We start from the raw sequence: 14,353 nt of genomic DNA on the forward strand, positions 1-14,353 counted from the left end.
TTTTTTTGAGACAGAGTTTCACTTTTGCCACCCAGGCTGGAGTGCAGTGGCATGATTTTGGCTCATTGCAACCTCCTCCTCCGGGGTTCAAGCGATTCTCCTGCCTCAGCCTCCCAAGTAGCTGGGATTACAGGTATGCGCTACCATACCCGGCTAATTTTGTATTTTTAGTAGAGATGGGGTTTCACCATGTTGGCCAGGCTGGTCACAAACTCCTGACCTCAGGTGATCTGCCCGCCTCAGCCTCTCAAAGTTCTGAGAAAGGTGTGAGCCACCGCGCCCGGCCCAGTTTCTTTCATTTCTTGCCTCAAGGCCTAATTCTATCTCAGGGCGAGGCAGTCGGGGGACAAATCTCCATCCTGGGGTGGCACAGGCCTTTGTGAAAGTAATATTTGCTGCTGACTTCTCGTCCCTTCTCACCGAGCTCTAATCACTTGCTATTTCATATTAAAGTTACTTTTATGCTTGTCTTATTATTCCCAATGGACAGTGAGCTTCTTGAGGTCAGGATTGTGTTTATTCATCTTCGATTCATCAAGGCCAAAAGGTGCCCAGTATACTGTAAATGGGGGCTCAATAAAGGGTCTGCTGAACTGTAATGAATTCAGTGTTTTCTTTTGGATTATTTCTTTTACATATCTCTGTGGGACTGTCAAAATTAGTCTGCTTCTACTACACTGCATTTATCTGTGAACATTTCTATTTTGCCTACTAGACTGTGCCCTGCTTCAGAGCGGGGACAGCCTCATCTCTTTACTCTCCTCAGCACCTACATTAACTGAGCTCTTACTAAGAAATCAGTACTAAGAAACCATAAATTTAGATGAACAAATGAACATCTAAACTCCCTTCCACTTCACTCTGCTCTCTCGGTGAGTGGACCCACAGCGCATCATCCTGCTCAAACCAGAAACCTATGAGGTGCCTTTGACGTTTCCTTCTTTCTCAGCCCTTATCTAATCCTTCAACAAGTCCTGTCCATTCTACCTTCTAAATAGTGATTGTAGTCCTTCATTTCTATCCCCATGGCCCCACACTAGTCTACACCTCCAGCTTTTCTCTCCTGGCTTACCACATACTGCACTCCTGATGCATTCGTGCCTCCTTTCTTCTCCAAGCCGTTCTCCGCACAGAATAGAATGACCCATGAAAGATAAAATTCTGAACACCTCATATGCTTTCCCATTGCCCGCAGGTTAAACCTCAAATCCCTTCCAAGCAGTCCTGGCTCCTGCATCCCCCAAGTCTCACTTTTTCCAGCCCGGCTATCCCAGGCTTGCTCCCATTCCTTTAATGGGAATGCTCTTTTCTACCTTGGATTCAAGGCACATCTTATTCTTTCTGTCTGGAGTTCTCTCCTTTCCTATTCCACCCACTACCCCTTTCTTCCGTCTGAGTTATCTGCCTAAATATGCACTCTACAGAGAAGCTTTCCCTGACCCTTGTGGCATGCATGCCTCCTCCCTCTGACTAGGTTGGGTCCTCTTGCTATGTGCTCCCATGCACTCCATGCTTCCATAGCACACCAGGAATTACTTGTTCAATGTCTTTCCCCAACTAGGCTGTTAGCTCCAAGAAGGCAGGGATGGCTAAAGCCTTGTTCACTATGGTGATGCCAGTGTCTGGCACAAAGTTCATGTTAAATACAAGTTTTGAATGAATGAATGAACTGATGCCTTTACTTGTTCCCTTGAATGCACCCGGTTCTCATTCCAGCACTAACTTTACCTGCTTCTCAAAGCAATGCCATTCATTCCTACAGGGTCCTCCCTGTAAGAATTCAATCAATTCCCATATGAATCTCTTCATCCTTCCCCTTCAACAAATGCAAATAGATCTTATAGAGACCCTTGCTCAGCCATCCTGAGGCCTCCATGTCACCTCACTCTGCCCTAACTCCCAACACATGGTTCTTCTGTGCACATCCTGAAAATCAAGACTCTGGAAGCAACTTCAAAGGCATCCTCCTTTCTGGTACCCTCCTCTTGTCACAGAGCTGCCACCCAAATGCATGACTCTTCCTTGGGTATCCCTGGAAAACCTCCTCACACTTTCTATGGAAGGACATCCCATAAAAACCTTCTTGGAAAATTCCACCTCTACAAAGTAGACAAAGTTTAGTCAGCTCCAGTGTTGTATTTTAACTTCCCCAGAGCCCATGGGAGGAAAGAATGGATCCTGGAAATATTTCTGGTTTTGGAAATAAGTGTAGACAACTGCCCATCAGGATGTCTGGAAGAAGAAGGCTGGACTCTGTGAATGATCATGATATTTGGGACTGGGGTATGACAAGCAGGTCTTGTGCTGCTTCTGGGATTGAATGTCATTACATTCCAAGACATGTTACTGGCTTATGGTGACCTCAGGTCAGGAATATTTAGAGTTGAGTCTATACTACGGAATCTGAACAGTATATTCCCTCCCCATCCCTGCAGGACTTCTGAAAAGTCCACTGCAAAACAAATCTCAGACCTTCATTAGAAGTTTGTCTCTTAAAGTCCCTTTGGCAGAAACTGATTTTCAAAAAATTTTTTTTTTCAATTTACTTTACATTGCACCAAGAGCCCTTGGGCAAAAGTAACTCCACCTGGCTGGAGCAGGTGGAGAGTGCACCTTACCATCTCATGGAGAAGGACAACTTCGGCTCTGGCCCTGGGGCTCTCCTGCAGGGCGCTGGACTCCATCTGGCCAGCCTCTTGTCCCTCCTCCACCACCTTCTCCGGATTTGGTCTCTTCTCTAATTCATTTGAATTTTGAGAGCTCAAGGAGCTTTCTGGGGTTTTCTTCTCCTCCAGGTGGACACCTGGCTCCTGGGACAGGCCTTTGCTGCATTCCACTGTCCCAGGTGCTTCAGGTACTGGCTTGGCATCCTCAAGAGCTGCCTTCTTAGGTACAGAAGCTGCAGTGAAAATGGGAGTTATCAGTTAAAGGAGGCTTCACTTTAAGAGAGACTGTCCTAAAACAGTCACTGTCCTGTCTCCTGGCCCTGCTTCAAGAAGGATGGAGGGAATTCCCCCAGCTCACTGCCCCTTGCGTTTACTCTTTTCTCCTAGCAACGTCCTGGCCTCAGTTCCCAGAGTTAAAGATTGTCAGAGAAGGAAGGGACATCAAAGATCACCTAGTCTGGTGGTTCTCAACCAGGGACCATCTTGCTCCTACCGTTTTCTTCTTCCAGAGGATGTTTGGCAATGTCTGGAGACATTTTTTGGTTGCCACAACACTGGGGAGTGATGAATGCCACTGGTATCTAGTGGATAGAAGCCAGGGATGCTGCTAAATATCCTCCAGTGTACAGAACCTGTCCCACAACAAAGACTTATCCAGTCTAAAATGTCAGTAGTGCTGAAGTTGAGACATCATGCTCCAGCCCAGTCTCTGACTTCTCAAATAGCTAGTCAGACTTTGAGAAGTCCATCTAGGTGTCCAAGGTTACAAAAATCTATTATTCACATCTTGCTGCAAAGATATCTTATAATTATGATTAACAGCTTCCTGTGTGACTCTTCCCAGGGGTTATCTCTTGTCAATTTGGATATATCCAAAGCGATTAAGCTCTGTTCTTAAACATCTATGAGATCAGGAAGAAGCAGGCAGATCTCAAATTTGGTCTCTATTGCTTTGCATGAAGGAAAGCCCTATTTCACGGCATAAAGCTGTTTCCACACTCTGGATTAAAGACTGAGCGAGTACCCAGGACTGTGCTCGGCACACAGCAGGCCCTCAAGAAAAATTACCATTTACAGTGGTATTAAAGAAACCTGGGTTCAAATGCTAATTTCTCAATGAATCTTGTAATCTTGGTACAAAGGCATCATAAGATTTGCTTTTCAGGGCTGATGTGAGGATAAAGTAGACAGTGGAGATAAAGCATATAGCAGTGTCTGGCATACAGCACAAGCTCAGAAAAGTTTGTTGGTTAAGATTGGTTAAGACCAAACCACTCATTGCCATTGTTTATACTGGTGTCCTAACTCTGAGGTGTCTCACCACAAGGCCACCCCAGAAACTCAGATCTAGTGACAGCATCCTGATGTCTGAACTAAAATGCTTCAGAATTCACAACAGTGGTATTTCCTTTTGCCCATCACTTTGTAGGCTTATTTCCTGAAATTCAGTTTTATCTTTGAATATGTAAAATATTTACAGAGTTCAAAAGTTAAAACTACAGGTCATTCCTTGGTATCCACGGGGCAACTCATTCCAGGACCTCCCCCGAATACCAAAATCCATGTGTGCTCAAGTCCCTGATATAAAATGGCATACATAGTATTAGCATATAACCTATGCACATCCTTTTGTATTAAATCATCTCTAGGTTGCTTATAATATGTAATACACTGTAAATGCCATGCAAATAGCTGTTATACTGTATTGTTTAAGAAATAATGGCAAGAATAAAATCTGTACATGTTTAGTACAGATGCAATGTTTTATTCTGCAGACTTTTGATCTGTGGTTGGTTCAATCCATGGATGTGGAACCTCTGAAAGTCAGGGGCCCACTGTATATAAAAAGGCCCCTTCTTGCTGGCCCAGCCACAGGTCTGCTCTTCTACCAGTCCCCTTGCCAGGCCTTGCACTCTTCTGCTCTGGTCCTCCCTGTGGTTGCAATCTAACCCCTTCTTCAAGGCAAACCTAACAACGCCTCTTTCAAGGCTTCCCAGACCAACCGCTCCTTGGTCACCCACCATGTGTCCATCACTGTTGCTTCTGGTTTGTTCCATACTCCCACTGTCTCTTAAGAGATAACTACTTTTATTAGTTTATTGGTTTATTCTGCCAGTTTATTTTTGCATATTTAAACAGATACTTATATATATTTTAGTTTCCCATCCTTAGTACACAAAATACACTATGTGATACAGATTGTTGTTTGCTTTACATTTTCTCACTTAACATACCTTGAAGCCCATGCCATGTTAGTAGAGAGGGAAATTAGTCATTCTTTTTTTTTTTTTGAGACGGAGTCTCACTCTGTTACCCAGGTTGGAGTGCAGTGGTGCGATCTCGGCTCACTGCAATCTCCACCTCCTGGGTTCAAGCAATTCTCCTGCCTCAACTTCCCTAGTAGCTGGGACTACAGGCACCTGCCACTGCACCTATCTAATTTTTGTATTTTTTAGTACAGACGGGGTTTCATCATGTTGGTCAGACTGGTCTCAAACCCCTGACCTCAGGTGATCTGCCCGCCTCGGCCTCCCAAAGTGCTGGGATTACAGACGTGAGCCATCGCGCCCAGCCTGATCATTCTTTATGATGCGGCCTAGTTTGGGTTTCCTTCAAAGCAGATCCTGAAACAGGGTCCGAGTAGCAGGTGGCTTATTTAGAAGGTGGTCCCAGGAAGCAAAAATGAGAAAGTGAGAGGAACGGAGGAAAAGTCAATAAAGAGTATTTTGTTGAGTTGGTTCCCATTTTCAGCAGGGACTCAATTTCTGGTAACCCTAAGAAGCACTATGTAGAATGTGCCCCCCAACAATCCCTCCGTATGATAAGAGACTGGGTCGTTCCTGATTCCTGGCTTGTATTACTTGAGAGCTACCCCAGTTAATTCTCCATGCTTCTGAGCTGTCCCACACAAAGGCTGAGTGAGCCAGTCCCTTCATAAAATGCTCTGAGGCAGAAAACCGGAAACGCAAGGCAGACATCTGAAATAGGTGCCTTTTGTGTGCACAGAAACTGTCCCCGACAGATGCACAGGAGTTTGGGGGAATGTAGTGCAAGGCTCACGAAGCTATGGACTCTATAGAACTTCATTGTGTGGATGCATCCTAGTTATTCAACCAGACCCCTAAAGGGGGCATTTGGGTTGTTTCCAGTCCTTTGCTATTACAAATAATGCCATGACATGCAAACGTCATTTTGTATTTATGCAACTATTTATTTAGGATAAATTCTTAGAGGTGAAACTTTTGGGTGAAAGGGTAAATGCATCCGTAATTTTCAAACACATATTTTTTAACATTCTCCTAAAATCTAGTAGTTGGAAGAACTTGCCAGTGTCCCTTTTGGTAGAGCTTCTTTCCATTGATCATGACTATTAATATGGACTCCTGTGTGAGGTGTGGAGGAAGGGCCCATGCTAACCATGAGTTTGTTCCTATCACTCACTCCCCTGCTGAAAACCCTCTGTGGCTCCCTATTGCCTCCACTATGGCATGCAAAGCCCATCTCACTGTGGCCCAGTCACATGTCCTCTCTTCTCCCACTCCCCTAACAGGCCTTGTTCTCCACAGCTTTGGTCCTCCCTGTGATTCCAATTGAATCCATTCCTCGAGACATAAACCTAACAACATCTCTTTGTAGCTTTCCCACACCATGTCCTACCGCAGCACTCAGTGTTATCATCTATGTGCTGCACAGTCCTCATGTTACCATGATCTCTTCTCAGGTACATGGCTTCTATCCTTGGGTAGGTTCCTCAGAACACAGGCAGTATCTATTCCTAAAAATTACCTGCAAATCTCCAACAAATTTTTGTTGGCTGACAGATTTGGTGGCTACTTCTAAACTACAAGAAATCTCCATAGCTCAAAAGGGAAGGGCATTGTCACGTTCCCAGCATGTGACGCATTATACACAAAGCGGGTGACCATAGAGGCAGAGATTGATAATCGTTGCCCAATATCTATCCTCTTCTTTATTTGGAGCTAGAACCTCCCCCACCCCTCAGGTTTTAGCTGGGCACATCACTTTCCATCTAGTACAACATTTCTCAGGCTCCTGAGGGTAAGTGTGGCTATGTGAAATACGTTTGGCAGATGGGATGCAGTGGAAATGATGTGTGCAGCTTCTAGGTGACACCCTCAAGTAGAAGCTGCTCAGCTTCTTCCTGTAGCCCTTTCCCATGGGTGGGAATGTGACTGTGGGGGTGTTGAGCCCACTCTGACCATGCAGACAAGGACAACACCCCTGGGTATGGCTGAAGGAGCCTGGAACACCAGATCTCCTGGATCACAGTCACCTTACTCTGGACTTGTGTGTAAGATAGAAATAAACTTCTATCTTGTTTGAGCCACTGTATTTTTGGTTTTCTATATTAGAGCAGCTTAGCCTGTACCTTAACTAATATAATCAACTAATGAGTTTATAAGGTAAGCTTGCTCCTGGTTAAAAAAAATAGGGCGGCCGGGCGCGGTGGCTCACGCTTGTAATCCTAGCACTTTGGGAGGCCGAGGCGGGCGGATCACAAGGTCAGGAGATCGAGACCACAGTGAAACCCCGTCTCTACTAAAAATACAAAAAATTAGCTGGGCAAGGTGGCGGGCGCGTGTAGTCCCAACTACTCAGGAGGCTGAGGCAGGAGAATGGCGAGAACCCGGGAGGCGGAGCTTGCAGTGAGCCGAGATCGCGCCACTGCACTCCAGCCTGGGCGGCAGAGTGAGACTCCGTCTCAAAAAAAAAAAAAAAAAATGGGGCAAAACACCTTTTTGCGGATGTTACAGAATCATATTTCAGATGCACTAAAATAGAACTAAGAGAATTCTACTGTAAGTTCTTCAGTAAAAGAATGAGGCAACTCCTAATATCTCTTAAGGAAATTTCGGATTTTCATTTATCAAGTTTCTGTAAAGTTATATGTTTATTCTGCTCTTCCTTAATTAACATTTCTAGAATGGGATGCAGAGAGTGTTAGTTGTAATTTTTAAACCAGCCCATAAGCTCATCCTTCACTTTCGGAGGGATTCTGTTTGTTGTCCTTCCTCCCCACCAGCTGAGGATGAGGTTAGCAGGACATACCCTTGAATCAGGTAAAAGTCAGATAATCAACCATGACGATTACATTGATTAATCCTTCAATTTTTTCATTCAGAGTAATCAGTATTTACAATCATTTAACTTTGTTAAAATGCACCACTTACTCGATATCTCTACGCTTTGGGTCGCACTGGAATTTCACTTAGATTGGCCAAAAGTGGGAGAGTTGGTTTGACTAGATCAACTAAAAGTTTAAATGGGTAACCTGGAAAATTGTCTTTAATTCTTTTTCTTTTGCCCACTGCTACTTCACAACAGAAAGAAAAATATTTAACCAATGAAGGTGAAGTTCTCCACCTGGAATAATCATGGACATTATCATGAGGTTAACACTGAGGTTAACCTCACCCCGTCAGAGAGCAGGGTGAGGGGACCTGTTGCCCCTGAGACTTTCAGCAGTCCCCTTCCACCCTGGGTCTCAGATCTGGATGGCTGCCTTCCACAAGGCCCCCCTTTCTGCCCTGACTGCCCATTGGCCACAGGTAGGAAGGCGGGCTGGAGTCTCCCTTAGTGTCTTTCCCAGACCAACTTAATGCAAAATGGGTATTCTAATTTATAGGGAGGAGAGAGGGGGGAAAAGTGGATAACAGACTGTCTCTAAAAGACCCCGACCCACTCTTCCACAGAGGATAACAAATCTCACAAAAGCCTTTGGAAACACTGTTTTCCTCAAAGCCTTCACTCCCTCCCCTACCCTTCATCCTGCTGCATCCACGCCAGCCCATGACACTGTTTTCCAGACAAGCCATCACTGGATCCCCTGAAATGTGCTCATCTGTGTACCCATCCTGAAAGGAAATGGGAGGAGAGGACTGATATTTACTCACATCTTCTGTGAGCCGGACTATGGACAGGTATTTTATGGACATTTTCCCATTCAGACTTCACTACAGCCTTTGGAATAGAAGCCTCCCCTGCTTTGCAGATGAGAAACAGTCTCCAAAATCTCCCACTGCCACACTGACAAAAAGCAGTAAAGCTAGCATCTGAATCAGCCAGGTTGGGTTCCAAAACCTACATACTTCCCACAATATGTAGCTGCCCGGAATGCCCTTTCTCATCTTTTCTGCATGGAGAAACCTTACCCATTTATGAAGGCTCAGTCCAAATGTCACCTCTTCTAAATCTTCCTGGACTCCTCCTGAGAGGACTGCCTCTCCTTCATGCCCTTGCCATCTGTTATGAACACCTCTTTCATGATGCTTTGGGTACCTAACCCCTCCCTAATTCCAAAAATCCTGAGGAGGCTCTTATGCTTCTTCCATAGGCTGACCCTGCGCTGCACTTCAGTGCAGTGTTTCAATTTCCCTTCTTAGTTTGTGAGCTCACTGTGGGGAAGGGATCATGTCTTAACAATCTTTGTAACTCCACAGCCCATAGTGAACACAGGAGGAAGCGTGGTCGTGTTACAAGCGTGGACTTTTTAAAAGTCTGGATTAAAATCCTGGTTTTTCCACTTCCTTGCTATGAGTGATTGAGTAAATAACCTATTCCTCTTTAAGGAAATGGGGATAATAGTGACTACCTTTATCATAGGATAGAGGGGAGAAATGAGATAATATTTGCAGGACACTTAGGAGAGTGCCTGACAACCTAATAGGTGCTGAAAATGACTAATATTAACTGAAAAGAAACATTCCTAAATCACAATAAACATTTGTTGGTTTGATTGTCAGCCATCCTTTCCTTTGGGGTGCTCCCTGCTTCCATTTTATGTGGCCCATGTTTGCTCGTTAATTAAAGAACCTCTCCTCACTCCAGACACACCCAGAGACTCAAGTCTGGCCAATCTCAGAACCCAATGAGCTGGGCAACAGTGACTGGTCCAAGGCTGGGCATGTGACTCAGGCAGATCCAATCAGAATCCTTCCTGCATTTGATATCAGAAAATTGGGAGAGGGATGCTCTTTCTCGTTGCTAGGGTTGCTGGCCATGTTGTCTGCAAATATAAAGTAGAAATGAGGATGGGTGGATGGTGAGAGAAGGAGACTGGAAGACCTGAATTCCCAATTCCAGCTCTGCAGCTCTGCATTCCATTCTGAGTTTTTCTCGTGCCTTCTCACTCTGTGAGCAAATAAAATAATAATAGGTAATATTTATTATATACTTGTTGTATGTAGACACTGTTCTGAGAGCGTCATATGTATTAAATAATTTAATACTTACAACAAACTTATGAAAAAGGTATTATTAACATAATTATTTCCATTTTACAGATTAAGAAACCGAGGCACAGAGTGGTTACACCTGCTGGAGATCACGCAGTGAAATGGCAAAGTCTGGATTTGTACCCAGTCGGGCTCTAGAGCCCACGGGCTTAACCACTTCACTGTATTGCCTTGCAAACTCGAAGCAAATTTAAGTCCGCTTTTTCTCTCTTGCGATGGAAAGAGACCCTCCCTCCTCTACTTACCTGCAGAAGTCTCAGCTCCCAGCGGTTTCTCTTCTTCTGGCCAGCCTCCGCTCTCTGATCCATGAAAAGAAAACTCTTCCAGGCTGGAAAGAGACTGCAGTTCCTTCGGGGGTGTTCTGCACGGCGTGCTGTTGGTGCTGATGACGGCGGACACGCGGAGCGGCACAGACACCGCAAAGGGCTCGGAGATGTTCAGCGCCTTGCGCTGGTGACGCGGCGACGGCTCCATCTGGAAGAGGCTGCTGGTGAAGACGGATTTGCTAGGGCTGTCGTTCGAAGTGTAGAACATACCCAGCATCTTTGGGGCTGTTTGCTCGCCCTCTGGATCCTCAATAGGCCGGAAAACCTTCAGTTGTTCCGGTGGGGGCCGGGCCTGAGCGCCCTGGAGATGGACATCGAAGCCACCCTCAGCCCCCGGAGGCATCCCCTCCTGGCCCCATTCGCCCTCCTGCTTGGTGAGGTCACATGAGCTGCCGGTGCCGGTGGAGTGTATCTTTGTTGCTGGAATGAAAAATCCACCGGTGGTAACTGTTCGATTGAAATTTCCCTTGGTTTCTTTTCCTAGTAAAAAGGAACAGGTGTATGGTCAGCAGCCTGGGCACACATACAATGGCAGGCCTTCCAGTAAGGGCAGGCACACGACATTTGAATACTAGAGAGGCACAGCATTCTAATAGGGGCATAACCGCCCAGATAAAGACAGGTAACATCTGGATGACAAAAGAGAAAGCACTTCCTTATATGCACAGAATTTCAGCATCATGCTTTGGTAGGACCATTTGCTGTCGTGCCATACAGATCACTTTTAAACTTTGCAGGTAGAGCAGTTTTCAAAAAAAGATTACTGCTAAAGTTGCTAAACAGAGCCATCATCCACCAGGCATTAATTGTAGATCATGAAAAAATAAAGAGACAGATGGGAGGTGGTAGGATGATGTTTGCTCAAAATGAAGAAGACAAAAATGAAAAATAAACAGAATCTTGTCTTATTTTAGAACTTTAAAACTTATTGTTTTAAGTTTTCTCTGGCAGATGGACCCAGACAGGGGGGTTTGATTTCCCAGATAGGAAACAAATGCTGTTAACAACTAGACCTTTCCCACCTTTTCTCAGGCTTCTTCCTGTTGATTCAGAGGATGAGAAACTAGAAATGTAAATTAACTAAATGTTAGAAAGTATAGTTGTGAGGAGTGGATATATATATTTTTTTGTGACGGAGTACAGCTCTGTCGCCCAGGCTGGAGTGCAGTGTCATGATCTTGGCTTACTGCAACCTCCACCTCTTGGGTTCAAGCGATTCTCCCGCCTCAACCGCCTGAGTAGCTGGGATTACAGGCACCTGCCACTGCGCCCGGCTAATTTTTGCATTTTTAGTAGAGAGGAGATTTCACCATGTTGGCCAGGCTGGTCTCAAACTCCTGACTTCAGGTGATGTGCCTGCCTCGGCCTCCCAAAGTGCTGGGATGACAGGCATGAGCCCCTACGCCCGGACCAAGTTCTTGACTGGCTTAGACATGAAGGCAAGGAATAAAAAAGTCTACATGGGAAGTAAATAAGCTTGGAGATGATATGTGAGTTGCCAGGGATCTAGAAAATAATTTCTAATTTGGTACTAAGCACTAAACTGGGCATCTTACATAACTCTATGCTTAAAGTTCTTATGACCACCCAGTAAGAAAGTGTAATGATCTTTAACACATGAGGACACCGAGACTCAGCAGTTAGATGAACTGTCCAATACTCACATGTCATGTATATAATGACCTATATTTCGAAATATTAACTCCTGCAAAACTGGGCAAGAACTGCCAAGAAGTTTCTAAACCAAAGCAAACGTATGAATATAAAAGTAAGAAAATGCTGAAACTATCAAGTTAACTTAAGAAGACCTCACTGAGTATTTTACAGGTTTAGAATTATTATTAATTATTAGTATTATTATTATTATTTGAGACAGGCTGAAGTGCAGTGGCACAATCTCGGCTAATTGCAATCTCCACCTCCTGAGTTCAAATGATTCTCGTGCCTCAGCGTCTGCCTCCTGGGTTCAAGCAATTCTCATGCCTTGGCCTCCTGAGTAGCTGGGATTATAGGCATGCACCACCATGCCTGGCTAAGTTCTTGTATTTTTTTAGTAGAGACAGGGTTTCACCATGTTGGCCAGGCTGGTCATGAACTCCTGGCCTCAAGTGATCTGCCTGCCTCAGCCTCCCAAAGTGCTGCGATTACAGGTGTGAGCCACCATACCCGGCCCAGGTTTAGAATTATGTTTAAAATGTTGTTCTAAAGATTTTCTGTATTGTTTTGGTCTGACCCATTTTTGAAAGAGAAAAATGTCTTGTATTAAAGGGCCTGGAAAGTCATAGGATAAGTATAGGGGAGTTTTAACAGTCTGTTGCCAGACAAATCCTTTGCCTTGTAACTTGTAATGGTGCTTGTTGGTTACTTAACAGAAGTAGAAGGGAGAGATACAGGCAAGTCAGCCCTGAAGGATAGAGCTGTGAGAACAAATGTTATGTATTATTTTGGTGGTGGGTGTTACCTCGTGTGCAACTGTATACACGTCTGCCCCAACAAAGGATATTGTGGTTTGCACATGGCTGATACATAGCTGGTGCCTAATTAATGTTTAATGATACATAATAAATGAATGAATGAATGGATACATGAATGAACCTACCAACTGAAAATCATGACTTGACACAAAAACTAGGAAGCGAATGCATATGGAAACAGCCAAATTCAAGATACATAGGCCTCTAGGCATAAAACCATAGGGCATAAACCAATGCTTGGCTCTTTCTTTCTGCCCAAAGGGGAAGCCTCTTCTGCCTTAGGTTTCAGGTGTTGACCTTTTACCTGGTTCAGGTTTGAATGAAAAATAGCCATGGACTCCAGCTGTGGCTAGAGGAAGGATGGGCAAAGAGGATGGCTCTTTAGGCCTAGCCCTGGAGAAAGGTAGGGGAGGTTATGGTGCTATGTAAACCCCTTAAATTAGGGTAGGGTTAGGGAGGGATTTGGGACTAGGTAGTTGTGTGTGATTGTGACTACAGAGAAGCAGGCACGACAGCTTATACAGTCAAGTGAGCTCCAGCCTCCTAGTTGTAATCTCCAACTCAGAAACTACTTGTAAAATCTTACCTTCCACAGGCACTGAACACAGTGAGTCCATGCTTTTAGCTGGTCGGATAGTAGCCTTTTCCACTAAAGACAAAAGAAAAAATATCCTTGATGAATGCATATTAACAGAAAGCATTCAGAAAAATAGGTCAGGCTGTTCAAGTACACAAGACAAAATTCTTTAGGGAAGTTTTTCCAGTATAATTGATCCCCTTGAAAACATTCCTCTACCCCACCCTAGATGTTCCTACTTTCTTAATGGGACAGACTTCATAAACTCAGGACAGTTATAGATCAAAGTTTTATTAATATTTTACAATAAAGGTAAATTGCAATTTTGTCAAATAGCTCATCGCAAATGAGGAGTCCCAATTTTACTGTACAAAAAGTATTCAAGGATGAATCCAGGGGTAGAATCCATGAGGCTCCAGGCCACTCTTCGTATTCAGCAGCAGAGAGCTGAGACCATATCTCAGCTACTGCAAATGTGGTACAGCAGGTGAGAGGGCCCAAGGGAATTGGAGTTAGGTTTCTGCCGGATGCAGCTCTGTTCCTTGAGGCCTGCAGGCTGGGTGCTCCCCAATGATCTCACCCGTCAACCTCACCCTGGAACAGATCCCAACAAAACCTTTTTTGCACACCTACTCTGTGACTGGGTGTGCGCCACGCATATCTGTAAGCCACCTTAGCAGCTTTTTGGAAGTGTGGTTTAAATGAGTAAAAACGTATTCCAGGCATAGTATTAAATAGATGCATTCACAAACACCATCTCTTTTCAGGGAACTACATTGGCTGAAAGGTTGTTCCTTCTAGGTCGAGCTTGTCAAGAGGGGAAAGAGGGTACGTGGAAGCAGGAGGCCCAGGACTAGTAACCCTTAAGGTAACTCTGAATTCAGAAACATCTGGGTTTGAATTCCAGCTCTGCCACTTTTGGGCTGTGTGACCTCAGCCAAGCAGCTAAATTTTTTTTTTAGACAGTGTCTCATTCTCTTGCCCAGGCTGGAGTGTGGTAGAGTGATCATAAGTTAACTGCAGCCTCAACCTCCTGGGCTCAAGCAATCTTCCT

General features: G+C 44.7%; 1 protein-coding gene across 1 annotated transcript in view; it reads right to left on the reverse strand.

Annotated features, from left to right (window-relative positions):
• Window positions 1-14,353, reverse strand: part of ARHGAP31 (Rho GTPase activating protein 31) — a 138,233-nt gene that overhangs the window by 7,103 nt on the left and 116,777 nt on the right. Inside the window, exons 9-11 of the mRNA XM_011987193.1 lie at window positions 13,309-13,371; window positions 10,168-10,728; window positions 2,619-2,899 (exon numbers count right to left, since the gene is read on the reverse strand). Of these exons, the coding sequence (XP_011842583.1) occupies window positions 2,619-2,899; window positions 10,168-10,728; window positions 13,309-13,371 (905 nt within the window). The remainder of the gene's footprint in view (window positions 1-2,618; window positions 2,900-10,167; window positions 10,729-13,308; window positions 13,372-14,353) is intronic.

Source organism: Mandrillus leucophaeus, unplaced genomic scaffold (genome assembly GCF_000951045.1).
Source record: "Mandrillus leucophaeus isolate KB7577 unplaced genomic scaffold, Mleu.le_1.0 Scaffold302, whole genome shotgun sequence".
Taxonomy (NCBI): domain Eukaryota; kingdom Metazoa; phylum Chordata; class Mammalia; order Primates; family Cercopithecidae; genus Mandrillus; species Mandrillus leucophaeus.